Here is a 26,911-nt window from a genome sequence, read left to right as displayed (position 1 = left end):
AGGTACAAGGTTTAAATTTGCTTAATTCAATGACCCCACCCAGACTTTTTTTCTTTATGTATCTTGAGGCAAGAGTAGAACTGTGTACCACCTCACCCCTTAATGTGTTCCACCCTCCTCTTCCCTTCTCAAAAACAACAGCAGTAACTCGATTCCTACATCTGAAGGTAATTGGGAACAAATGATTGTAATGGTGCTATTAGGCATGTTCTGTGCAGCTGGGGGCAACAGTTCTCTTTTTTTCTGTTGCCATAGAATCAAAGATGTTTGGTTTTTTTGTCTAAAGTGGTTGGTGTAACTTGGGGGGGCGTCTCTTGAAGGAACTGCCTACAAAGTGGTGGAGGCAGATGAGTAAGAATGCCATTGTGTTCAGTTGTTGGATTTCAAAGTAAAATTCATTGACCACATTTCAATTTATTAATATAACAACACCTCTAATGTAATAAAACATTGCAATGTACTGGGTAGAAGCACTATGACAGTGTCTTGGATAGATTCACTGCTTTTTGTAAGGAGGCATCAAACCAACAGGCAAAAATAGAGTCTCTACAGTGTGGAAGCAGGCTATTCGGCCCATTGAGACCACACTGACCCTCCCAAAGAGCATCCTACTCAGACCCACTACTCTACCCTATCTCTGTAACCCTGCATTTTCCATGGTCCATTCACCTAACCTGCATATCTTTTGGAGCACCTGGAGGGACCCCCCCACAGACACGAGGAGAACATGCAGACTCCACACAGTTGCCTGAGGTTAGAATCAAACCCACCCCCCTGGTACTTGTGAGGCAGCAGAGCTAGCTACTGCCGTTCCAAAATAGTTGGTTAGAAATTCTTGAATCCATTTTATGCAAATCAAAATGAATTCTTGGTGACTTTGAGAAACCGTTTTCAGTAGGGAGTGGTAACCTGTCTTTATTCCTTTTGATTGGAATGTGGAGCACTGCATGAGCATTTCTTTTTAGCCTACTGAGAAAATGGGACTAGTCATTTTGGTCTTCTGCTTTTTACTTAGTGTGTGGGAGTGGTGTAATTTATATATCACATGTCACTGAAGACCTAAAAGTAATTTTGTATTTTTGTCTTTTTTTTTAACTGAATTGGGTGTATGCTGTGGGGCGTTGATCTCCTTTCTATTTTGGCCACCCATTACTGGTATCCAACACCCTCCTTGATCAGCTCTATCTGCTCTACCTCCGTCTCCTTCATCTGGATCAGGGCTGAACAGTAGACCATTTAAAGCATTATCTGCGTGACCATGACAAGAAACTGAGACTGGCTGGCTGGTTATTTAGCACTGGTCTATGTAGAGTTTCCGCTGCATACAAAACTGTTTTTTCCATTTTATGTAGATTTTTTTTTAACAATTACACTGTTTAGACATTTAGTTTAGAATCCTGTTTATAAATAATTTTTAGATCCATGGAGTCTGGAAGGCTGTTCCTACTGAAGGCTGGGTGACCTGCAGCTTGGACAAGCCTTCAAACTCCAGCAGCATCAGCATCTCCTTGGTATCAGTGTCCACCTCAGTCACCATCTCCTGGTCCAGAGTAGAGACCTTAGGGACACAGTTATCCCATCTCTCCTGCTCTTCTACCTGCAGTTTGATAAAGATGCCTCTGATAGGTTCATGCTGGATACACTTCATTTAAGTGTGTCATATACCCTGCACGTCTGGAGCAGTTGGGATTTGAACCTAGATCTCAACAAATTCTTCTTATTTCATTCTCCCTTGTGCACTTGGCTTATTTCCTCAACAACCCCTTGTGGTACAAAGTTCTATATTCTAACCCGATGGCCCACTCCCGTTACTATGTTACCCATTCAGCCTGACCATGCCATTGAATAAGATCACCAGTGATTCTGTACTCCAGTTCCACTTATCCTTTCTCTCCACTTTGTTTCCCTCCATACTCTTGGCTAGCAAAAGTGACAGGTGGAGGTGTATTTGCCATAAATTCCTCATTGGATTTATGACTGGCACTCCCCTGTTATGACTTTTTTAATTTGGGTGTTTCTCTTTTATTCTACCACAGTACCTAGGCATCACAGGCAAGGCTAGCATTTGTTGCCCATCCCTAATCACGTTTTGAACGGAGTTACTTTGCTAAAGGTCGATTTCGGAGGGTAGTTAAAGATCCAACATATGCATGAAGGCCAGACCAAGTGAGGATGGCAGATTTCTCATCCTAAAGAGTGGTAATGATCCAGTTGGATTTTTAAAAGGAATCTGATAGCTGCTGCCATTGAGACTATGAAATTAGCTTTTGGTTCCAGGTTTATTACCTGCACTCAAATTTCAGAAACTATCGAGGTGGGATTTGAACTGGGATTTTTCTTTTCCTCCAAAATAAAACTCCAGGTTAATGTTTTGAGCTATTAGACCATTGACATTACCAGTAGGAACAAAATGTGTCGGTTCACTCTAAAGCCCCTTAAAGACCTATTTGGTGACCTGTCAACCTGAAAGAAAAGAGCCTCCATTTGATTTATTATAATCCCCCAGTTCTTTATTTTGTTTCTTGTTAATTTTTGAAGACTAATTCTGTGAAGCTGAATACAATTGGTTTCTTTTGAATAATTGCTCTTGTGTTTCAGAAAATACAGCTAAACCTTCCATCACCAGGTGGCATTTCCCAATCTGAACGCACTGGGACAAGCAAATTTGGAAGACGGCATTGAGGAGGGGTGGGGGGGGAGATTGGGTTGTTTACGTATTATCCTGGACGTTTAAATATGGGCCAGAGAGTTACTGTTGGACTGAAGACTGTGGATGTGAGAGATCCTTCTTACAGGTCTCTACGTCATGCACAGCAAGGGCTTGACTATTGCAAACCTGCTCGTCTGGACATGCTCCTGGACATGCCACCTGCTACCTGTGAGGTCCAGCTATTGCACTCTTGGAACAACGACGATCGATCGCTAAATGTGTTTGTGAAAGAAGACGACAAATTAATATTTCATCGCCATCCGGTAGCTCAGAGTACTGACGCCATTAGGGGCAAAGTGGGATATACCAGAGGACTACATGTCTGGGAAATTACTTGGGCAATGAGACAACGGGGAACACATGCAGTGGTTGGTGTCGCAACAATAGATGCTCCTTTGCACTCTGTAGGTTACACGGCACTTGTTGGTAGTAACTGTGAATCCTGGGGCTGGGACCTCGGGCGAAATAAACTTTATTTTGACGGCAAGAATCAACCAAGCCAGACTTATCCAGCTTTCTTGGAGCCCCATGAAACCTTTATAGTACCAGATGTATTCCTGGTGGTTTTGGACATGGACGAAGGAACGCTAAGCTATATTGTGGATGGACATTATCTGGGCATTGCATGTAGAGGACTTAAAGGGAAAAAACTTTATCCAGTTGTAAGTGCTGTTTGGGGTCACTGTGAGATCCGAATGCGCTACATTAATGGACTGGACCGTAAGTAACCAAGTTTCTCTTTTTTTTTTAAATCTAAAGTTTACTTAACGCTGAAAATTCCCCCTCTGTTCTTTTGGTGATGAGAGCTTTTGACCATTAGCAAGTTGACATTTATTATTGGGCTTGCTACCACATGGCATGTACAGTCAAAATGCTGATTGTTCCTGCACCTGCAAAATTAACACTGTCAATGATTGAAATTTTGGTGAAAGGCCTTAGTGAGTAGGCACCCTGCCTCTAAACCTGAAGGTCTGCCATGAAGTGCCACTCCAGGGCTGTTTGGTTGTGAAGGTGCATTTTTAACATGGCCAAATTGGTAGGTTTCTATCTTTTTTGTTTTTAAAAAAATGCTTCCAGTGCACCCTAGAGTCCAAGGGTCCCCAGGTCAGCCATTCCTTTCGCCCCCTTGAGCTAGAATCTCTTGGGACAGGCAGGTTTTTAAAATTTGTTCATGGGATGGGGGTGTTGCTGTCTAGACCAGCATTAATTGTTCGGAGGGCTGTGAAGAGTTCAGTGTAGGCCTAGAGTCACGTGTTAGACCAGGTCAGGATGGCTGTTTTCTTTCCCCAATGGACCAGACCATGGTTTTCTTTTGACCATGGAGCCATTGGCAATGTTAGACACAATTTGACTTTTATTGAATTCCAGTTTTTCCAACTGCCATGGTGGGATTTGGACCTCTGTCTCTCTAACATTACCTGGATCTCAGGATTAATAGTTTGGTGACTTAATACAGGTGAGGCCATCCCGGCCCCCTCAGGAGCTAGGGCCGAGAAATATTTATTGGACCAGCTAGGGACCTGCCTGTAGAAATCCCTATCTGTAGAAATGGCTGTAAGCAGGAGGTATTTGTTTTACCTCTTGTTTCTAGATATGCCAAAAAATTCATTTTTGGTGGTGGGCTCTGAAAAGTGTGTTTTACAACAAATATAATTGGTGAGTTTGTGAAAATTCTGTAAAATAATGGCCAATATTGCTGCTGAAACAATATTTAGCTGTATGTTTACCACATGAGTGAATACAGAGCTGGTTTTACTTGATTATTCCACTGTTGTCTTTAAAAGCTGCTTCACAAATCTGCTGAATAAGCTTTTTTCATTTTAATGTTCACTGATCAGTCATTCTCAAGAGGGTCACACCCATGCTGTTGAGACATTTCCCCCTTAAGTCAAAAGTGTGTTTAAGTTCTTTTTCTAGAGAGCTGTAAATGCTAAGCATTACAAAAAGAATTTGCTACCATATACATTAGAGAGAAAGACTTGATATTTGGGAGGTTCACTTTTCATAGGTGAATTTCTGGAGTCTTTTATCCTCCTACTTGTTTTTCCACTGTTGGGTGTTGGCATGCTCTTGATTTTGATTCTTTGTGCAACAGTGGATCCTCAATAACTCCGAAGTAACCACGCATGAGGCTGGTGGTGATTGCATGTATAAAAGCCAAATACCATAGCTGCTTCAAATTTGAGACCAAAACTTATAAATGCCAGAGGCATTCGTGGGTTGTATAGAACGAGAGAGCTGATGCTTTAAGTGTGAATCTTTTCATCTGAAAAATGTTTGTTTTGATTAAACATCTTGTAGAAAGGACAGACATAAGAGACTGCCTCCCCAGAATTCAGCAACATACCTGGGGCTTAAACCAATCTGTAAGATGGACTGGCTGCTTGAAATCACTTATATTTATGTCTTCAAATATCTACCGTTGCTGTGCTCCTACCACCCTAATCAGAGGAACTAACCCAGAATCAACTTCTTAGCCTTTACATTTACCCCTCACTCCAGTGCCTGCTGACTTTTTCATTTTAGCTTGCAGAGCAATCTCCATCCTCCACTTGAAAATCCTCTTTGTTAGGATCCACTCTCTCTCCTGTTCTTTCACAATGTTCACTTGTTATCCTACCTTCACCCCTATCTCTAGCTTCTCAACCTCCCATGCTCCCCTAGTTTTTATCATTTTTTTTCACCAGTGGTAATGCTATCAAGTCCTCAAGCTCAGGACTTTACTGTAAGTCTGTATCTGTCTCTCCATGTCCCTTAAACCTTTTTGGCACAATTATAAAAAAAATCAAAGGTGTCGTGTGAATGCAGGTTGTTGCATTGCAACCTTTTTTGTTTGTTTGTTTTTTAAAAGGCTTGGTAAAACTCCTCAAAAAGAATGTCATCTAGCCTCTAATCCTTGAGCTGTTATCAGATACTGGACTGCTGTGGATGAATCCAGAACTTAGTGCGGAAAGAATGTCCAAAGTTGAGTTTAACAACCACAAAGATGTTTTCCCTAGTTTCTCTGACTTCAGTTCAATTAAACTCTAAGTAGGAACCAGCTTAAAATACATTTTAATCTTTTGTCTGTCTAATGATTTGAAGTTACTGTGAGCAGTCCATCACCTCCCACCTCTCTTCCCCCACAGTGTCAAAGTGCCTACTTAGATTCCTCTGCCTTTTGCCTTGAACAGGGACTGGGTATTTATCTCGGTGGGAATGCTTCTAATTTTGGTATTAATCAGAAACCACCTGAATTGTAGCATTCTCCTAACTAAATACTGCAGATGCTGAAAGCATAAAATAAGTTGTTCTCAAAATGCTGTTTGGGAAGAGGGGAAAGTAAATTTCATTGTCTCTGTGTGTCTCTCTGTGTGTCTCTCTGTCCATTTCCCTTTTAAAGTCCTTGTCTCACCCTGTCTCTGTCTCATCCAGTAGATGTCGGAAGCTTGTCGAAACTATCAGATTTTACAAAGACCGCCTTCCTTCCTTGTCTGTGGGAACAGTTGGCCCCTGACATACCATGTTGCTTAAATAGAATGAACTCTCGGGCTTCCAAACATTTTAAACTTGTTTAAGTATGCTAAATACAGTGGGGTTTTTAAATCAATAGAGTTATGCTATCAGTCTCCTTTTTTGTTTTTTAAAAAAAAAACTTTTTTTACAAACCGGGGTCTTTCAGTCACTTTCTTTGTCGTTTATGTAACAAAATGTAGAAAGTTGGCTTGTATAACCTGGCTCATTTTGAATGATCAAAATATCCAATGCCCACACTTTGCAGATATTATTTGGTATATTTTTTTCTTTTTTGCTTTCATCCATTAGGGACTATTAAAGGACAGTTTTCCAAAAAAAAGTTATATCTAAATTGGAGCAAGCTGTGGGACTACAAGACTGGAAGAAAGCCAGAGTTGTTTTACAATCTACTAACAAGCAGCCACACACTGCTCAAGCAGTTTGAGAATTGCTCAATGTTTTGGCAGAGGAGGCAGTGAGGGAAGAGAAAGCCGTAGAATATATGATCTTGGGTTTCCCCAAATTTTCCTTGTTATGTTGTGATTAATCCTTCCCCAAAACAGGGGAAATGTTTTTTTGCCAAACCTCCCTTTTGTGTTTGAAATTCCAGTTAATTCTCCACATCTGCAGAGTTGTGGATAAAATTCCTACCCTAATTTAAATGTATAATAGCTGGGAATGTTTCTTTTTGTCTCTTAAACCGCAGACATTGGTAAATCTGCATCTTGGGCAACGTTTTGTAATGATGACAGAACTGAAGACTTTACTGTAGGCTGTCTGTCTTCATTGACTTCCTTCACAGCTCCTTTGGTCCTTCCTTTTAAAAATGACTTGAAAAGAACTTTTATAAAGGGCTTGCCTCCACCCCCCCCCCCCACTTCACCACCTGACGATGGTTTCCAAATAAACCTGTTGGACTATAACCTGGTGGCGTGTGACTTCTAACCTTGTCCACCCCATTCCAACACCGGCTCCATCACTTCAAAAAGTTGATGCCGAAATGTGCATTTTTGATCTTTTGAGTGGTCAGTGAACAGCTTGTAGACCGAAATATGTCAAGAATATGGCTGTTTTTTCCCTTTTGGAATCATTTTAAATATACCTAGTTTAATTAACTAGTACTGTTATTTAAGTTTTTTTGCTTCCTCTAAGCTACTTTCTAATTTGTCCATTTTTCCTTTTTTTATTTGAAAAAGAAAAGTAGTGTTTGGCTTTTATTCCAGGATTGGTACTCCATAGTTTTACCCACAAAGAACCATGTGCATTTTGCTATTCCATGTCCTTTTTGTTGATGTTTGCTTTTGTGCCCTGACCACAAGCAGATGAAAAAGTTTTAAATGCTGGATGAGTAGTTGTCTTTTATTGATCCAAAACCATGGCTTTCTTAATGTATGACCATTTCAGGAATCATTTGAGGCAGAGGCGCTCTTGTGTGATAGTGGTAGTGCCCCTACCTCTGGGCTAGAAGGGTGCAAGTTTTAAATTGTGCATAAGTAGAATGTGATTGCACCAAGTGACTTTTTTTCATTTGACTACCTGTTTATATTTGGACTTCTGGAAGACCTTTCACCAGGTTCCTCAAAAGGGAGGAAGTAAATGTACTGTAATTAAATCTGCAGATGCCTCAATAGATGGGAAGGCAAGTTGTGAGGGGGTATACAAACTGATAGGTTAAATGTTGATACATGGCACAAAAATGTAGAAATGAAGTTGTTCATTTTGGAAAGGAAAGCAAAAGGAGCAGCATTTAACTGGAGGAAAGCTGCAATACAAAGGGACTTGGTGATACTCCTGCATGAGAAACAAAGCTAGCACACAGTGCAACAGGTAGTCAGCAAGGTTAGTGAAATGTTGGCCCTTGTTTCAATGGGCTTGGAATATGGGGAGGGAAGTCTTACTGAAGCTGTACACCATATTGGTGAGACCACATCTGGGGTACTGGGGGCAGTGTTGCTCTGCTTTCTTAAGGAAAATAGAGGCAGTTCAGAGAGGGTTCACTAGGATGGAGGGATGATCGTATTAACCAAGGCTAAACAGGTTGGAGCTCTGCTCACTGAAGTTTGGAAGAATGAGAGATGATGTCGCTGAAATATATAGGATCTGTAAATGGTGAGAGGATGTCTCCCCAAATGGGAGAATCTTGAACCGGAGGGCGTAGCCTCAGAATGAAGGTGTACTAATTGAGGACAGATGAGAAGGAATTTCTTCTGATGTTTGAGTCTTTGGAGCTCCTTGCCACAGTTGCTGGGGCAGGGTCATTGTGAATATTTTGAGGCTGAGATAGATTCTTCATCAGTTGGGGAATCTGGAAACGGTTGATCAGCCATGATCCTGTGAATGACCAAGCAGGCTCAAAGGGCCAAGCAGCCTAATCCTGTTCCTATTTCTTAAGGTCTTACTGTGTAATGAACCTGCTTTTGAAACACCTATCAAGCACTGTGGTGGCTGGCTGTTGGAGAGATTTGAGGCCGTGCACAAGAATTCAACACCATCCAAATCACAAAATAGTTTTGTGGTTAAACCCTTGCGATAACAAATAGCGGTGTTAGTGTTGGCTGCTGCTGTTTTTAATCGAGTCAACCATATACTTCAGGTAACAATTGGTGTTTGAATCCAAGCTCAGGCTTGCTGCAAATGAATTTGCAGCAATGCTGTACCTTTGTTTTGGGATCATATGGTCAGAAGTCACGCAATGTCAGGTTTATTTAAAATAGCAAGGTTTTTGCTCAGTTTGTCAGGCGAAGTCATTAAGCATCCAGCACTCCTGATGAACAAGCAGTGTTCCAAAAGCTTGTGAATTTAAATAAAACTGGTGTCATGTGACTTCTGACTTTGTCCACCCCAGTCCAACACTGGCATCTCCACATCATGGGTTCACATGGAAGTTGGAGAGAATTAGACTTCAATTACCTTTTTTTTAAAACTGACTTTGACAACCATTGATTTTAAAATGGGCAAACATTTGGAAACCTCGTAAATGGGATTCTCTGCAACCAGAGTGTGGTGTCTTGGAGGGAGTGTGTTTTTGGATGGAGATGCCGTTGGCAATAACGGAAAGCATTCCAACAGACGACTGACTTTGTCCTGTTGATAATGTCACATTTATTTTCTCCCATGGATCTGAAATTGTTTAAGGTTTGCACTGAATAGATTGAGATATCTATCTTCCCAAGAAAGCTTTCGAACACTTAACTTTTATCAAGAAATTGACAATTCGTTTAGTTCAGCAAATTCGTATCAGCAATGACTACACCTATTTTAACTACTGATTTTTATCTGTTGCCCAGGAATATCTCTATCGCTAAACCCTGGGCACAACTGTATATCTGCCTGATGCAGTCTTGGCATTCGGTATGTAGACTCCTTTTTGAAACTGAAAGCAAACTAATTCATTTGGTTCAGTGCTTGATTCCCTGAAATTTTCACACTTAATGCAAAATGCCCACAAACGGATGGTGCACTGAATGGGAACACAAATCTCGAACTGTTTTGACAACACTTTGTTTTAGTTTAAAAATAGAATCCTCAGTCGATGGTAGCTGTTTAGATTTTTCTCCCAGCTTGCATTCCTTGGCATGTGCAGTTGGGTTGTGTTGTGGGAGGATACCTGATCTCTGTTGCTGACCGTGACTTGGCTAGCCAGGAAGGAGACAGTACTCCCACCTTTTTTTTTTATTAATGATGTCGGCTTGAATGACTCTGGAAGGGGTTTGGGAGTAGGTCTCCAATGCTTCCTGGCAGCTGGGCATTGACTCACTCTGATATTGGGATAAGGTGGGGACGTGGCGGGAGGGCAGTGAATATAGGATCTAGCTGCTGATCTAATATCTAAAAGCAGCATCTGGACTTTGAGTATTGTTTAATCACTGGTTTGCAATCCTAAGAGGTAGCTTTTAATTTGCTCCTGAATGTGGTTTAATGTTATATGCTGGAATGCTATTTGATGAGCACTGCACATGTCATCAACCATCCCAGTTTGGTACATGTTAGTTAATGAGGTGAATAGTCAGACTCTCATGTACAGACTGTTTGTTTGTTTCATGATTCATGTTAAATAGAATTGGGTGAACGTCTCGCGATGGTTTGGTGGATACAGTTGGTGATCAGATACCTAGTGATGGAGCAGGGCTGAGATCCAGGATGAGGAGGAAAAGGGGTTTGCATCTATATAACCGTTTCTGTGATCCCTAGATCTCTCGCTGCTTTGCTGTAAGTAATGTATAGTTACTGCTGTAGTACAGGACAGACAACTGACTTACAATAAATGCAGAGCACTGTAGGTGCTGGAAACCACACTGAAGAAACTCAGCAGGTCTGGCAACATCTGTAGAGTTTTTAAAATCCTCATTCAGAAGAGGAGTGTTTCTGGCTTCACCAGCATTTTTAATGCTCATCTTTTAGCTACTCAGATGGCAGTTAGGAGCCAACCATATTACTATTGGCCTGGAGCTGCATGTCGGTCAGATCAGCTAAGGATGGCAGTTTGTTCTTAAAAGATATTAAAGAACCAGTGTGTCATTTTTAAATGACAATCAAGAATGGTCTCATGGCCATTGAACTCCAGAGTTTTGAATTCCGACTCCACCATCTGCCTTGGTTTCAAACCTGGGTCTCGTTAAATAGTCTGGTGATAATACCAGTCAGTTCCTTACTAACACTTCAAGGTTGGTGTGACTGTGTTCAGACCTGGAAGCCAATTTCCAAACTCCTAGAAACAACAATGTCCCTGAAATAAGGTGTTAATTTTCTGAATTCCCTTGTGTAAATACCTGAGTACATCTGCTTTTAAGCATGTGTCTCTGTGCTATTTGGTTACTTTGCAACTTTTTAACAAAAAAATACTCCCAAAGGTCAGTGGCTCATCCAGCAGTCGGTTACTGATATCTTGAATTTGCTTTTGGCCTTATCAGTTTAGAGTCCCTAAATGGTGTCTCTGTTGATTCCTTCACATCTTGGTACCATACCTCACCAGAAAGAAGGAAGAGTTATTATTTTCTGTACCTCCATTCACTCTTCAACCAGCTCCTCCTTTGGGCATTGCCCCCAGACTGAGGGTTCCTTTTCTTCCTACAGTTTTGTGTGGCTCCTGAGTGGGCTAGATGGGTCCACAGACACTGTCTCATGTAGGCTGGCTGGGTGGTGTCCACACAGTGGTAAAGGGTTCTGTACTCTCCTTCCACAGTTTGTCCCTTCACCTCCACTGGGCTCAGATAAGTGCCAAACATTGTGGATCTTTTTTTGGTATGTATTTCTTTCATTTTTGTCTTTTGACTTGTGGGAATCTCCAGCTCATTGTGGATATTGCATCTCTCAGGAAATCTTTGAGAGCATTCTAGAAGTATGTCCTCTGCTGTCCTGGTAACCATTGCCATGACTAAGTTTGAGGCAGACAGCTTGTTTTGGAAGTTTTGTCAGGCATTGGGCATTCCTTTTTACACTTTTTTTAAACTAAAAGTAAATGGAAGTAGAGTTCCCTTGATGCTTTCCCCATCTCACTCCCAGAACATGGACAACAAAGGGTTAAACAAAGCGCTGTTTATCTTAAACTGAAAGTAAAGTTCCCTAGATACTATCCCCATCTAATACTAATTGTTGTCTGTGCTGGGGGTGTTGATCTGAGAGGACACTGGTATTGGGCTGTGTATCCTGCCAGGGAATTTGCATGATTTTTATGGAGGCGTTCCTGGGGAAATTTTGAGGGGATTTTAGGTGGCTGTTGCACACTGTCTATGTCTCCAACCTGGACAGGAGGCCCAATAACACACTGTGGCCTTGTAGCCCATGAGCTTTGGTGTTGAGTTCAAAGTCTTGTTGTTCTGACTCCAGTTGCTGTCTCAGCCTTTGGAAGAACAATATCAATCTTGTACCTCAGCCTACTGTTGCTGAGAGGAGGATCCCAACGTATTGGAATTGATCCATGTAACCCAGTAGATCACTGTGGATCTGGGTCTGGGGTGGTGTGGTGTGAGCTGGCTGGTAGAGGGCTTTTTGTCTTATGGATGTTAACCCAAGGCCCATTCACTTGTATGTTTTTATGAATGTATTGCTGGTCAATTTGGAGCTTTACCACTTGCCTGTGCACAGAGGGGCATCGATATTATATTGCATGGTGGCCAAAGGCTGAGATGGTCTTGATTCTGGACTGCAGGTCACGTAGGTTAAACAGTTTCCTACTTGTCCTGTGGATTAGCCTCATCCACCAGGAAGCTTCACCTTTTTTGAAAGGGAGAACAAAAGAACATTTGTCATTGAAATGGGGGGAAAAAAACTTCAGGAAGTTGCAACACAAGGAGGGGTGGTGTTACTCGTATGAAACACAAACTGAGCACACCGGTTGTGTAAGTCTTGCATAAATAAATCTGTTCAGCACCAACAGGTCATGCTGAACAAACTGAATTGATGTTTCCGTGACAGCAATGACATCATAGCTCCATGCTTCAGCATGCCCTCCATTCATTGCCTTGTCAGATCCCCAGCATTAAAATAAAATAAATGCCATCCAACCTTGTGCCTTAAATATAGTCTATAACTTTTCATATCATCTTGGCTCACTTGTACAATGAAAGCTAACTCTTGAAAACAAGCAGGAAATATACAACTGTTGACTGTTCAAACTTTTTTTATTGCTAGAATCTTAAGGTTCAAGGTTAATGTTAGTATTAACAGTCCCTTTTTTTAAATGCTGGCAAATAGAGAGCTGGAATCTGGTTGTCATCTGTATTCATCAATTCTGTGTAGTCTACCTGTTAGAATCTGACTCCAGACCTGCTTTCTATGGCTTTTTAGCCATGAATGAGTTATGCAGAGAACAGTTCTATATTTCCTGATTGTTTTCAGGAGTTAGCTTTCATTGTACAAGTGAGTCAAGAAGACATTAGAAGTTATAGCCTATATTTTAAGGCACAAGGGAGTTTGTCAAGGTTGGATGGTATTTATTTTAATGCTGCGGGAATCTGACAAGGTAATGAATTGAGGGCAAACTGAAGCATGGAACTATGATATTATTGCTGTCACTGAAACATGTTCGAGAGAGAGAGAGGCAGGATTAGTAGCTCAGTATTCCAGGATACAGGATCTTCAGGTGAAACAGGAAGAAGGTAAAAGAAGAGGGATTGTTGCAGTATTGATCAGGAATCCATTACAGCAGTCAGGAGCAATGACATTTTGGAAATCTCCTCAAATGAAACTATTTGGTAGAACGTGAAAACCAAAAAGGAGTGATCAGAGTGCTGGGAGCATACTAAAGACCCCCTAACAGTGAAAGAGAAATAGTCAATATGTAGGCAAATTTTTAGAAGTTTGAAAGTCATGGAGTTTCAACTTCTCCAACGTCAACAAGAGAAATTTAGCTACTCGGATGCAGAATTGGCTGAGCCACAAGAAGCAGAAGGTGATGGTTTTGAAGAGTGTTTTTGTGACCAGACATCTATGCCCATTGGAATTCTGCAGGGATGCATGTTGGGGGTTTATATAAGTGATTTTAGACTTGAATTTAGAAGGGTTGATTAGCAAGTTTGTGGATGATACAAAAATTAGTGGGGTGGTAAATACTGATTTAGGATAGCCAACAGGAAGGTGTGGGGTGGCTGATCTGATGGACTGATCAGTGGCAAATGGAAATCCGTCTGAATAAATGGAGTGATGCTCTTAAGCAGAACAAACAAGGTAATGGAACTGGCCAAAAAAAAAATGCAAGCGTAGTGCAGAAGTGCCATTCCCAAAATTTGCTGTTGGAATTTAATGACTGTCTGTCTGGTCAGAAAAAATAAATTCTGATCATTTCAATCATCTTGCCTGTTATTTAAAGGCTGAGCAATACCAGTACCAGAATCTCTTCCAGACTGCTACAGTGGCAGCTTTTCATTTTGATTATGGTTGACTCTCCCTATATTGCTGGCAGTAATTCAATTTTTAATGAAGATTACATGGCTCAAAAGATCAACACTAATTCTAGTGTGCAGACGATAGAAAGTGGTAGGGGGCGGGGGGGGGGGCACAGTGGTGCGCAGGGTGGCGGAGAAGAATTTGGGGTGGAGAGATGAGTTAATTCTGGCAAGTTGTTCAAAATTCTGTTTCATTAGCTGCAACATCCAAACCACCAAACACAATAGTTTTGAGGCGTTACTGCTATTTACTATCAAATGTTTTTCTGGAAGATGTAAGGACTAGCCCACTGTCTAGACTCCAAGCTTTTGCAAATTATTCCGAACTTCCCAAAACTCAGATGTTTTTCTTGACAGTGTTTGTGGGTGGTTTCATCAAAAGTCTGCATTATGTTGAAGCTTGTGAATTCATTTGCTTTACAAGAACTGTTCTGTGTAGGTGGTTTTAAATCTGATTTGATTGGAGTAAATGGGGGGTGGGGGGTGAAATTTTCTGTCATGACTCTCTGCATTTGTTAAACTCCAGTCTGTTGTGGAAGTATGTTTTTTTTTCTTTGTGGTAGCATTTGGTTTCACTGATATTGGTTAGAGATTTTAGTCTCTTGGGTATGAGGAGGAAAGAAACACTCATTTAATTATCCGTTTCAATTCTTCTGGTACACCTAGTTAGCAGTCTTCCAAAGATGAGTCTGTGCGTGAGTTTATCCAGCTGGCCATGGGTTACCACGTTGGTGGCTGTCTACACATAACAAGATACCAGTGTGTTGCCTGGGCTGGTATGAATGCTGTGATGATGCCAAGTCACCCTGGTTTGTGCTGCAAAGACATCTGTGGATAACCATTTTTTAAAAAAACTTAGCTCCTTGTTGCCTTTTGAGGCTCATTAGCCTGTCTCCGAAATCAGCTGTAAAGTTGCAATGGGAACTAATGTTTTTTTTTGTAATGCTGTCTAACTTAAAATGGGTGGATTTACACCACTTTTCTGGTCAAACTCCTGTGGGATTAATTTGTTTCATTGGGAGGAATGACTGACTGACTGACTGACTGACTGACGTTCCCTATTTCACATCATGGTATTGCATAAGCCAGTTGTCCAGGGGAATCTGACTGTAGATGTACATTTTGACAGCATTTGGGGCAGCACGGTGGCTCAGTGGTTAGCACTGCTGCCTCACAGCCCAGGGTCCCAGGTTTGATTCCAGCCTCTGGTGACTGTGTGCAAACTCCACACACATTCTCCCTGTGTCTGCGTGGGTTTCCTCCAGGTGCTCCAGTTTCCTCCCACAGACCAAAGATGTGCAGGTCAGGTGAATTGGCCATACTAAATTGCCCATCGTGATAAGCGTATTAGTCAGAGGGAAGTTAGTCTGGGTGGGTTACTTTTCAGAGAGTCTGTGTGGACTGGTTGGGCCGCAGGGCCTGTTTCCACATTGCGTAAGGAATCTAATCTAATCATCTTTTACAGCCGCCTTTTAAGATGTCCCCAACAAATTGTAAAAGCACAAGTGACTTGTTTGAAAATGGTTGGTCAGGTCAGTGAGTGAGCTGCTCCTCTGAGGACATGGCCTCAAGTGTTTTCTTCATTGCAAGTCAAAATTGCTGGCTCTCGTTCTCTCTCCTTTCCCCCCCCCCCCCCCCCCATCGCTTGCTGTCTCTCTCTTCGATTGTCCTCTAAAAGATCTTGAAGCAGCAATAGATTCTTACGTTATTCATTTGTATTGCCCCTGTGTTTAGGGCTGATTTGTTGATGTGCAATTTCAAGATTTGACAAGCTATGCAATGGTATTGTGTGCAGCAATGCAGAGTCAATCCTGAAAGTGCAACTTAATCTCATTTGGCACTTATTGATGTCATCTGTTCACGCATGAGGGACCAATACAATGATTTGCCCTTTTCAAATCACCAGATTGGCTACTCCACAGCTAGAAGCTTGGCAACTGAGCACTACAAATACAGTTGGAAACTCTGGACTTGCTTGCACTTGATTTGGTACATTTCCTGAATGCTCTGTATGGATCTCAATATCTGTTTTGGACAAGATCAATTTGTAGAATGTTACTACATGGTTTTAATCATTCATGGGATGTAAGTGCTGCTGGCTGCACTGGCTCCTATTGCCCATCCTTAAGTCCCTTGGAGGGCACATCAGCCAACCACATTGTGGGGGTCTGGAGTCACGTCTAGACCAGACTAGATAAAGATGGCGATTTCCTCCCCTAAAACACATCAGTAAGTCACATGGGTTGTTTCTCCTCCTCTTCCAATCGACAGTTTTCATGGTCATCCATTAGACTCCAGACTTGAATCAGACTGCACCATCAGCCATGGCAGGATTTGAACCATGTCCACACAACATTGCCTGGATCAGTAACTTTGAGAGGCAAACTTGGGAGGTGATGGTGGACTGATAGCAGTATTGAAGGATTAACGATAGCACTGCAGGTTTGTAACAAATACTCATGGGATTGTAGCAGTCTGCAGTTGTGTACAGCTGCATGGTTTTTATCTCCTGATGAAATAAAACTGCTTTCATAAAGTTCTTTTCTAAGATGTTCATGTTTTTGCACAGGAGAGAACTGCAACTCCCTTTCCAGCAGAGCCAGAAACACCTCTTGCGGGTTTACTCTTCATTTTGTGGGATATGAATATTCCAAACTGGGCCCTGCATTTATTGCCCATCGCTAGTTGCCCTGGGGAGGGTGGAGTTGAGCTTAGAACCCCTACAATGTGAAACAGGCCCTTCAGCCCAGCAAGTCCACACTGACCCTCTGAAGAGCATCCCACCCAGACCCATTCCCCTATCCTATTACTCTATATTTCCCCTGACTAATGCATCTAACCTACACATCCCTGAACACTATGGGCAATTTAGCATGGTCAATTCACTCTAATCTGGACATCTTTCGGATAGTGGGAGAAAACCAGAGCACCTGCAGGAAACCCTCACAGACACTGGGAAAATGTGCAAACTCCTCAGACAGTCGCCCAGGGCTGAAATTGAACCTGGGTCCCTGGTGCTATGAAGCAGCAGTGCTAACCACTGAGTCACTGTGCCACCCTCAGCTGTTGTAGTACACTTCATGCCATGAGGGAGGTAGTTCTGATTTTGACCCAGTAACAATGAAGGAATTGTGATGTTTCCATGTCAGGTTGGTGTGCGCATTGCAGGGGGACTTCATAATGGTATTCCCATCTACCTGTTGCCCTTGTTCTTCTTGGTTGCTTGCTTGCAGGTTCTTTGGAACCTGGTGAGGTCTTGTTGAGTATCTTTTTGGGATGTGTTGCTATTACACTCCAAATTACAGAATCCCTACAGTGTGGTTATCAGGCCCCTCCAGTCCACAGCAATGCATCCCACCCAGACCTCCAATTCCTATAATCCTGCATTTCTCATGGCTCATGGGGAATGTGGGTAATTTAGCATGGCCAATTCTCCTGCACATTTTGGAACTGTGGGAGGGAACTAGAGCATCTGGAGGAAACCCACACCTACTCTGGGAAAATGTACAAACTCCACACAGTTGCCTCTGGGATGAATCGTACCTGGGTCCCTGGCACTAGGAGGCAGCAGTGCTACCTGCTGAGCCACTGCTGCCCTTGTATTGATGGTAGAGGGAGAGAATGTTCAATCATTTTTTTTAGATAGGATGCTAGTCAAGTGGGGTTCTTTGTCATGGATGGTGGAGAGTTATTGGCACTGTACTTAATCTAGGTGGAAATGGGAGTACTCCATCACACACCTGATTTCTGCCTATTTATAGGTGGTGGACAGGTTTTGGAGAGTCATAGAGATGTACAGCATGGAAACAGACCCTTCAGTCCAACCCATCCATGCCAACCAGATATCCTAACTCAATCTAATTCCACCTGCAAGCACCCAGCCCATATCCCTCCAAACCCTTCCTATTCATATACCCATCCAAATGCCTCTTAAATGTTGCAATTGTACCAGCCTCCACCACTTCCTCTGGCAGCTCATTCCATACACATACCACCCTCTGCGTGAAAAAGTTGCCCCTTTAGGTGTCTCCTTTTTATATCTTTCCCCTCTCACCCTAAACCTATGCCCTCTAGTTCTGGACTCCCTGACCCTAGGGAAAAGACTTTGCCTATTTATCCTACCCATGCCCCTCATAATTTTGCAAACCTCTATAAGGTCACCCCTCAGCCTCTGATGCTCCAGGGAAAACAGCCCTAGCCTATCCCACCTCTCCCTATAGCTCAAATCCTCCAACCTTAGCAACATTCTTGTAAATCTATTCTGAACCTTTTCCAGTTTCACAACATCTTTCCGATAGGAGAGAGACCAGAATTGCATACACTATTCCAACAGTGGCCTAACCGATGTCCTGTACAGCCACAACATGACCTCCCAACTCCTGTACTCAATATTCTGACCAATAAAGGAAAGCATACCAAACGTCGCCTTCACTATCCTATCTACCTGCGACTCCACTTTTAAGGAGCTATGAACCTGCACTCCAAGGTCTCTGTTCAGCAACACTCCCTAGGACCTTACCATTAAGTGTATAAATCCTGCTAAGATTTGCTTTTCCAAAATGCAGCACCTCACATTTATCTGCCATTTCTCAGCCCATTGGCCCATCTGGTCCAGATCCTGTTGTAATCTGAGGTAACCCTCTTCGCTGTCCACTACATCTTCAATTTTGGTGTCATCTGCAAACTTCCTAACTGTACCTCTTATGCTGCCATCCAAATCATTTATGTAAATGACAAAAAGTAGGGTCAGGAGGTGAGTTGCTCATTGCAGGCTTCCTAACTTCTGATCTGCTCTTGCAGTAGCATTTCATTTGGCCAACCCCAGCTCGTGGTTATTGATCTGACAAAGGATCACTGGGCTTGCCCAATATTTAACTCTGTGGCTCTTTCTGCCAGACCTGCTGAGTTTCTCTAGTGCTTTCCTCTTGTGCTTCAGGTTTCCAGTATCAGCAACTCTCTATTTTAAAGACTAAAATAAAATAAAATCTATACTTACTCTCGCAAACCTCCTCTGCTATTCAAACCTCCAGTGCAGGGTTTGAATGCATGCAACCTGATACAGCGGCAGAACCACTTCATTCATTGGGAGTAGATGGCAAGGAGTTCTGCTTGCTCCTGAAGGTAACCTCTTAGATGCTCTGTGGGTTGACTGGCTTTGTTGAATCTCCATAGAGCATGTAATGTGTTCTATGATCAGGAAAAGTCTCCAGTTCCTGTCTGAGGTGGCTGTATCCAATGGAGAAATGAAGATGGCTCAGTGCAAATCTGTCTGAGGATATACTGTTGAGAAAAAGGCCATTCAGCCCATTTTCTTTTGTCAGCACTAGTCAAAACCAACTATCCAGCTATTTTATTTCAACACTTGGCCCATACACTTGTGACACCAAAACAAACAAGGCTATGCCCAATACTGCTTAAATGTTTTCTGCCTCTGCTGGCCCTATAGGCAGTAGATTTCAGATATTTCCCCTAGGCTGTTGGTGAAAAGTTGTTGTTTTAACTTTTTTTTTCCCTTTTCATCTCCTCAACCTCCTGCCTCTACCTTTAGATCCATGCCCTCTAGTCATTAAGGTCAGGCAGCATCCGAGGAGCAGAAGAATCAATGTTTTGGACATAAGCCCTTAGTCAGGTAGGGTCAATTCTCCTCCTCGGATACTGCCCGACCTGGGGGGGGGGGGGGTGTGTGTGTGTGTCGCTCTCTCGCTCTCTCGCTCTCTCGTATCCCGTCATTGATCCCTCCACTTTTCTCCTGTTTATGACCTGTAAGAGGAAGTTGCCAGGGCACACCTTTTGATTCAGTTTGGCCCTAGGATGTGCCTTATGCAATTTTCTGTTTTTTTTTTGAAAGAGTTGGGATTATAGGTAAGTGAGTTAGGATATTAAATTAATTGCAACTTTGTCTGTTCATCATCTTTCCGGTTGGCTGACTACCCTCTTAGATTTCCTGGCTTCACTTTCAAAAAAAATCTTTTTGACTGACTTTACCATGGCCTTTGTTTAACAGCCTGGAGGTCTTACCTGGCTTGAACTTTTGAGTTTGCTTTTTCTGGCTTATTGTTTTTACTTTACACCTATCATTAGCTCATCATTTTGGGACAAATTATAGGATTCTGAAGGATGGGCTGAAGGACTTTGTGTTTGCATTTATGAAAAGGCCAAAAGTGTAGGGCTTTGATTCATTGCTATTGACCCCCCACACTTTCCCCAATCACAGTTTAGGCTTTTAAGATATCATAATGTCACTGGACTGGTCATTCAACAGGTCTAGGATAATGGTTTAGTCTTCTCAAAGCATCACCGAATACTTCAGAGAATCCCTACAGTGTGGAAATGGTCCCTTCAGCCCAACAAGTCCGCACTGACCCTCTGAAGAGTAACCCAGCCAGACCCATTCCCCCTACCCTATATTTACCCCAACTAATGCACCTAACCTACACACCCCTGGACATTATGGGCAATCTATCATGGCCAATTCATCTAACCTGCACATCTTTCGATTTATGGGAAGAAACCGGAGTACCCAGAGGAAATCCACATGGACATGGGGAAAATGTGCAAATTCCATGCAGACGTTTTGCCTGAGGCTGGATTCCAGCCCAGGTCCCTGGCACAGTGAAACAGCAGTGCTAACCAATCATCAATTGTGTGAAACTACATTTGGTTCATAAATTTACTTTTTTGGAAAGAGTGAGCTGTCAATACCTGGTCTGATCTCCATGTGACTCCAGATCCATAGCAATGGTATCCAGTCTTAAATACCCTGGGCGGCACGATGGCACAGTGGTTAGCACTGCTGCCTCATAGCGCCAGAGACCCGGGTTCAATTCCTGCCTCAGGCGACTGACTGTGGAGTTTGCACATTCTCCCCGTGTCTGCGTGGGTTTCCTCCGGGTGCTCCGGTTTCCTCCCACAGTCCAAAGATGTGCAGGTCAGGTGAATTGGCCATGCTAAATTGCCTGTAGTGTTAGGTAAGGGGTAAATGTAGGAGTATGGGTGGGTTGCGCTTCGGCGTGTCGGTGTGGACTTGTTGGGCCGAAGGGCCTGTTTCCACACTGTAAGTAATCTAATCTACCCTCAAAAGGCCCAACATATCACTCTGTTCACAGGCAATTAGTGATGGGCAAGAGGCAAGGCCTGAGTAGCAGTGCCCATATCCCATGAGAATTCTATTTTTAAATACAGAGTAAGAAGTCATCTGTTTCTTTAATGGCCCTTTTTTATTGAAGAGAATCAGCTCCCTAATGTTTCAGGTGTAATTTGTGGTGTTTTTAAATAAACTGCAGCATGCTGGGAGGAGTTGATCATGTGCATTTCAAACATTGGACTTCTGAAGATTTAACTACCTGAGTAAAGTTACATCTAATCACTTCATCACATTTGCTGCAGATTGAGTTGCAGTTAGTGGAGTGCTCACTTATTTTGGAGTTTCTCTGTTTATGGCTTGAATACAGTCAGCGCAGATGTCCTGGAGACTGTGTGCATGTGTATTGACAGAACTGTTTTCATCAATGAGTTTGACTGTTGTACTTTCAGTTCCGCATTCGTCTGGAGAGGTCAGTTTACTTTTCTTTGGCAGTGTCCCATATATTTGTCAGAAGAATGACCAAATTTAAGCAGCCACAGACCAGCCCGTTTCTCCAGGGAGGTGCATGGTGGGATCTGCCACTGCTCCAAATCCAGTAACTTAATCCTTTTTTTTTGAGGGCAGCAGTAGCATTTTTTTTTGTGCCAGCAATGAAAGCACAACTGGCATACAGTATATTCTGAGAAACCGCTGTCAATGCCCACTTTTTAGGCTGAGTTTGCAAAGTTCTACTTGCATGTTTTTGGTCCAAGAACATGTTGTACAGATGTCCTTATGAAAAATTTCAGTGGGGTAAGTAGAGCAGTCATCTGGCATTTGTCAGGTAGTTTAAGCTGTTTGTGTGTATGATAGCAGACTGCACTTTCGAAGCAATCAGACATCCAGTCCCTGGGTCATGTGTGTTAGCATCAAGTTTCCACAGCTGATCAGGAAGATTAGAATTGCACAGCAGCTGCTGGTCAGGTTGCTCAAGTTTGCTTAGGGCCCTTTTTTAAATTTCACACGCCAAATTGTTGCACTTTTTTTTTCTTCTGTGGAATTTTAAAAAAAAATGTCAGTGGAAATGTCTTTAAGACTCTTTGTGCTCACTTTTTTTTCCTCCCAATAAACGAGGTGTGGAACTGAAGTGGGATGAGCTGTTTGGTGCCAAACTGGTGCTGTCTCTGCAACATCTTGCTCAGTGAGAACTCAATGGGCTGAATGGCTCTGCTCTGTAAGGATTCCATGACCTAACCTGGTAGGCCACCAAAGGACTACACATCCTTTTGGCATTTTAAATGGCAGTAATGACCCGTTTTTGTTTTTTTTTTAGGCTAATGTTTTCTTTCTAAATTCTATTAGTCTTTGGCCTGACCTCTGCAGAGCGTGTTGCACCAGTGTACTTTTCAAAAGCTTCAGACGGATACATAGAACCTCGCGGTTGACTGAATCAGATTCTGCATTCCCCTGGTGAAGACATTCAGGGACTGTATTGGTTTATGTCTGTCATAGCACCTCTGGTTATCTCGCTCTTGACTGAGTCAGCAGGCTGCTGAGGTGCACCACTGCGATACTGATTCCACTGAGTAGTGCTTGCATTCTTTAAATGAGGTGGCTATTGAAGCAGCAGAAAACCATTTATATCTTTCTAATATTCAGCAACTGTTGAAATTTAGAACACTTAAATTAGCGTGCAAATCTAGAAATGTCAGCAAGAACTAAACTTTAACTTCATCCAAAATTCTGTTGTAGAGAAATATTCATGTGGAAAAGCAAATGATTTATCAAGCCAAAACTCAACTTTATTTGCAGATGGAAAATCTCTGGCTTTTAGTATTGGAATGGTTCTAGGTTTATTCCCTGTTCTTACTGACTGATTTGAGCTGAAGACATGGGGTCAGCTCCATATGGTGACAGATCTCTGTCTCTCTCTCTCTCTGTGTCTGTCTCTCTCTCTGTCTCTGTCTGTCTCTCTCTCTCTGTCTCTCTCCACACCCCATCCCCACCCAATTCTGGGCTGCCTACACTGCTGAAAATTAGTCAGTTAGCTTGGTTGGTTAAATGGCTGATTTCTGGTACTGAGTGACACCAACCGTGTAGGCTGCATTCCTGCACAGACTAAGGTTACCATAGAGTCCTAGAGATGTACCGCACGGAAACAGACCCTTCAGTACAACTTGTCCATGCCATCCAGATATCCTAACCTAATCTAGTCTGTTTTGGGCCCATATCCCCCCAAACTCTTCCTATCTGTATACTCTTCCAGATACCTTTTTTAAATGTTGCAATTGTATCAGCCTCCACCACTTCCTCCGGCAGCCCATTCCATACATGTACCACCCTCTGCATGAAAAAAGATGCTCCTTAGATCCCTTTTATATCTTTTCCCCACTCACCCTAAACCTATGCCCCCTAGTTCTGGTTTCCCCCACCCCATGGAAAACACTTTAGTTACTTACCCTATCCATGCCCCTCATGATTTTATAAACCTCTGAGGTCACCCCTCACCCTCGACACTCCAGGGAAAACAGCCCCAGCCTATTCAAAGTCTCCCTATAGCTCAAATCCTCCAACTCTGGCAACATCCTTGTAAATCTTTTCTGAACGCTTTCAAGTTTCACAACATCCTTCTGATAGGAAGGAGACCAGAATGCACACAATATTCCAAAAGTGGCCTAACCAATGCCCTTTTAAAGCCACAACATGACCTCCCAACTACTGTTCCCAATACTCTGACTAATTAAAGGAAATGCATACCAAACACCCTCTTCACTATCCTGTCTACCTGTGACTCCACTTTCAAGGAGCTATAAATCTGCACTCCAAGGTCTCTTTGTTCAGCAACACTCCCTAGGACCTTACCATTAAGTGTATAAGTCCTGCCAAGATTTGCTTTCCCAAAGTTAAGCTCCATCTGCCATTTCGCAGCCCTTTGGCCCATTTGATCAAGATCCTGTTGTAATCTGAGGTAACCTTGTTCGCTGTCCACTACACCTCCGATTTGGATGTCATCTGCAAACTTACTAACTATACCTCCTATGGTCACATCCAAATTGTTTTATATAAATGATATTTCTTAGTATATCCATGATCTCTGCTTCTTGGGGAAAAGATATTTTCCCAGTTCTTCGTGAAGCAGTTCCACTGTGTTTTTAATTTTTTGAGAAATGTTTGAACTTTATTGTATAAATAAAAACTTGTCTAACATGCAGAAACCATTATTGCCTTAACTAAACCCTTCTTCTCTGATGCTTGGCATTCATTTTAATAGCAACACATTGTCTAACTTGGATATTGCAGGAAGCTTCTTCCAACAGATTTGAGTGAACCCTATTTTTTTAAAAATTGCTAAATGCTCCATTTTTGTTTTAGTTCCTTTTATCAAGAACTGCCACTAATAATAGGATTTAACTGTAAGCTGAAGACAGGTCACATTTCAACAGCATTGCTTTTCCTGTAACAAGACCATTCATGCAGCATGTCGAGGGTGACTAATGTGACATTGGCTCCATGTGTTGCAAAATGCCCAGAATAATTGGCTTAATTAAGATGGTGATGACTGTTAGACAGACACATAATGTCCTGGAGTTATCCAGGTATTGTTCCAGCTAATCACCGGTGAAACAGTGAGAAGGGAAAACAAAATAGCACAGACTAAATTGAAACATCTGTCTAATCCCACGAACTAAGCTATTGTATACAAATACTTAGTGTGTCAATGCAGCCCTATGGTTGACTGTGTGTCAGTGCAGCCCTATGGTTGACTGTGAAAGCTGGTCCAGTGAAGAAAATGGTTAAATCACTTGCATTCATATTTCATATGGTCATTCAGTTTTTTTGCATTTTTGACTGAAATAATCTTTAAAGTGTTCTGCAGTCAATATTTTGTTTGAAAGGTCGCTGAAATTTGATGTTTTAATGGATTGGCTCTATATCAGCATTGAGTGATCGGTGAGAAATTTGAAAATACAGTACTGTTAGGTGAGTGGGTTCAACTTTGGGATCTTTGTTTTGAACATCTGTTTTCAGATGTTCATGCCTTTCCTTGTTAAGACTTCCTTTAGAATTTTATGATCTTTACTGTTTACAAACAGTAATGTGCTGATGTTTCTTGACTTTCCTTTTCAGCTGAACCACTGCCATTGATGGATCTCTGTCGGCGTTCAGTACGGGTTGCTTTAGGCAAGGATCGCTTACATGAAATCCACTCGCTACCACTACCAGCCTCCCTGAAGAATTACCTTCTGTACCAGTGATGGACGAAACAATGGACTTGAACCCTAACAGACACTGTACACGGGCAATTATTTCAGCTTAACCTTCATCCACTGTGTGGTGGGCATTATTTTCAAACTCTGATCACTTTTCCCCAAAGCTCAGCAGCTCCACAAACATTCGATTTTTTTACAGTATGGAGTTCTTGCATATTGGGGATGTGAATATTTTAAGTGTACATCAATACAGATATTTCCATTAATCCTTTCTGCAATCAAAATACATATCTAACTCCTCTGATTTTGGGAACTTGCTTGTTTGATTTCAAAGGCAATTTTCTTTTTTTAGAAATTCCATTTTTTTTTTGCCCCGTTTCTCCGTTCCCTGTTTTTATTTTTGCAACATCTTGCTACTTCCATTTGCAAATAGTGCTGAGCATGCAATATAATCTTTAATAGCTGCTATGATGGCCTTAGGTGGGAAACTGAATCAGGAATGGAGGAGAGCAGGAATTGATAAAATTTGCATCAAGTGATTTGAGTACTGGGAATGTTTTGAAGATCTAATGTGATTTCCAGTTTAGTCCTGGAAAGATCCAAAGGAGTTTCATTATCAACGATTTTCTTGCCTCCATGGTTTGTTTTTTTTTAGTAGAAAACCAAACCAAACTTGTTTTTAAAAATAACCTCACCTTCACTTTTGTTGGTCCAATCTCATTGAGGAGGTTTTTTAATTGACTTGTACTCTCTCTTTGGTGACTGAAATGCACGATGATGCCTTCATTGTGAATGAAAGGATGGCTGTCTCTCTCAAGCCAAACTTTTTTTTTTAATTTTTTTGGTAAAGGAATGCAGACTCTTACTAGCAGGTCTGGTAGAAAAATCCTATCATGACTTCAAAAGTAACTGTATAAGTGACTTAGTTTTGAGGACTTCACCTAGCATGTCCTAATGTGATGCAGCATCTATTGGTTTCAATGTGCAATATGTGAATGGAATGGTTGTTTTAAAGCTATCTTGAAATAAAATGTAACTTTTCAGTTTGGGTTTTGTTTACTTTTCCTGGTTGTGATAATTTTAGTTGGACTCTGACAGATGTGTGCAATAGGGTATTAATAGAACACTGCCAAAGTGTGCTACTTTCTGAATTCCCTGCTAGTTGTCCTATACTTGCTGTGCCTTTTCTATACCCATAACAGTCTAGTCTGTTGACTAGTGCACATGGTTGCTCACTTGCTATCTTCCAAATATCTAAATTTCCTGTAAAGGCACTACTGATGCAAGTCTGTAGAGATACCTTTTTCTAATCTGTTAAACTCAAAACAGTGGGGTATTAATTTGAGAAAACGAAGGTGATTTAAAATGTATCCTGTTTGGATGATCTGTGTAAAGAATATGTTTATTGAAAGCTTCTGGAGGATCCCTTTTTTATAAAGCCTTAAGTCTTTTACTTTCTAATGCTTTTGGGAGGTCTGCAGCCCTAGGTAGGGATTGCTTTTAAAGGGCAAATTTTGAAGTGAAGACTTCAAGTGATGTCTACAGTTAA

At 42.0% G+C, this 26,911-nt stretch overlaps 1 protein-coding gene across 4 annotated transcripts in view; it reads left to right on the top strand.

Annotated features, from left to right (window-relative positions):
- spsb1 (splA/ryanodine receptor domain and SOCS box containing 1) overlaps positions 1-26,405 on the top strand; it is a 93,790-nt gene extending 67,385 nt beyond the window's left edge. For all 4 annotated transcript variants that reach the window (XM_043676175.2, XM_043676174.2, XM_087980288.1 and 1 more), the window contains 2 exons: positions 2,599-3,430; positions 25,280-26,405. In XM_043676175.2, coding sequence (XP_043532110.1) covers positions 2,737-3,430; positions 25,280-25,407 — 822 coding nt within the window. In that variant the 5' untranslated portion in view covers positions 2,599-2,736 and the 3' untranslated portion in view covers positions 25,408-26,405. The remainder of the gene's footprint in view (positions 1-2,598; positions 3,431-25,279) is intronic.
- Positions 26,406-26,911: the final 506 nt, after the last annotated feature.

Source organism: Chiloscyllium plagiosum, unplaced genomic scaffold (genome assembly GCF_037043375.1).
Source record: "Chiloscyllium plagiosum isolate Xiang-an unplaced genomic scaffold, Cpla_swu_hap1 HiC_scaffold_37, whole genome shotgun sequence".
NCBI classification, from domain to species: Eukaryota; Metazoa; Chordata; class Chondrichthyes; order Orectolobiformes; family Hemiscylliidae; genus Chiloscyllium; species Chiloscyllium plagiosum.
The sequence above is the reverse complement of the archived record's forward strand: the minus strand, read 5'-3'. Positions and strand labels throughout refer to the sequence as shown.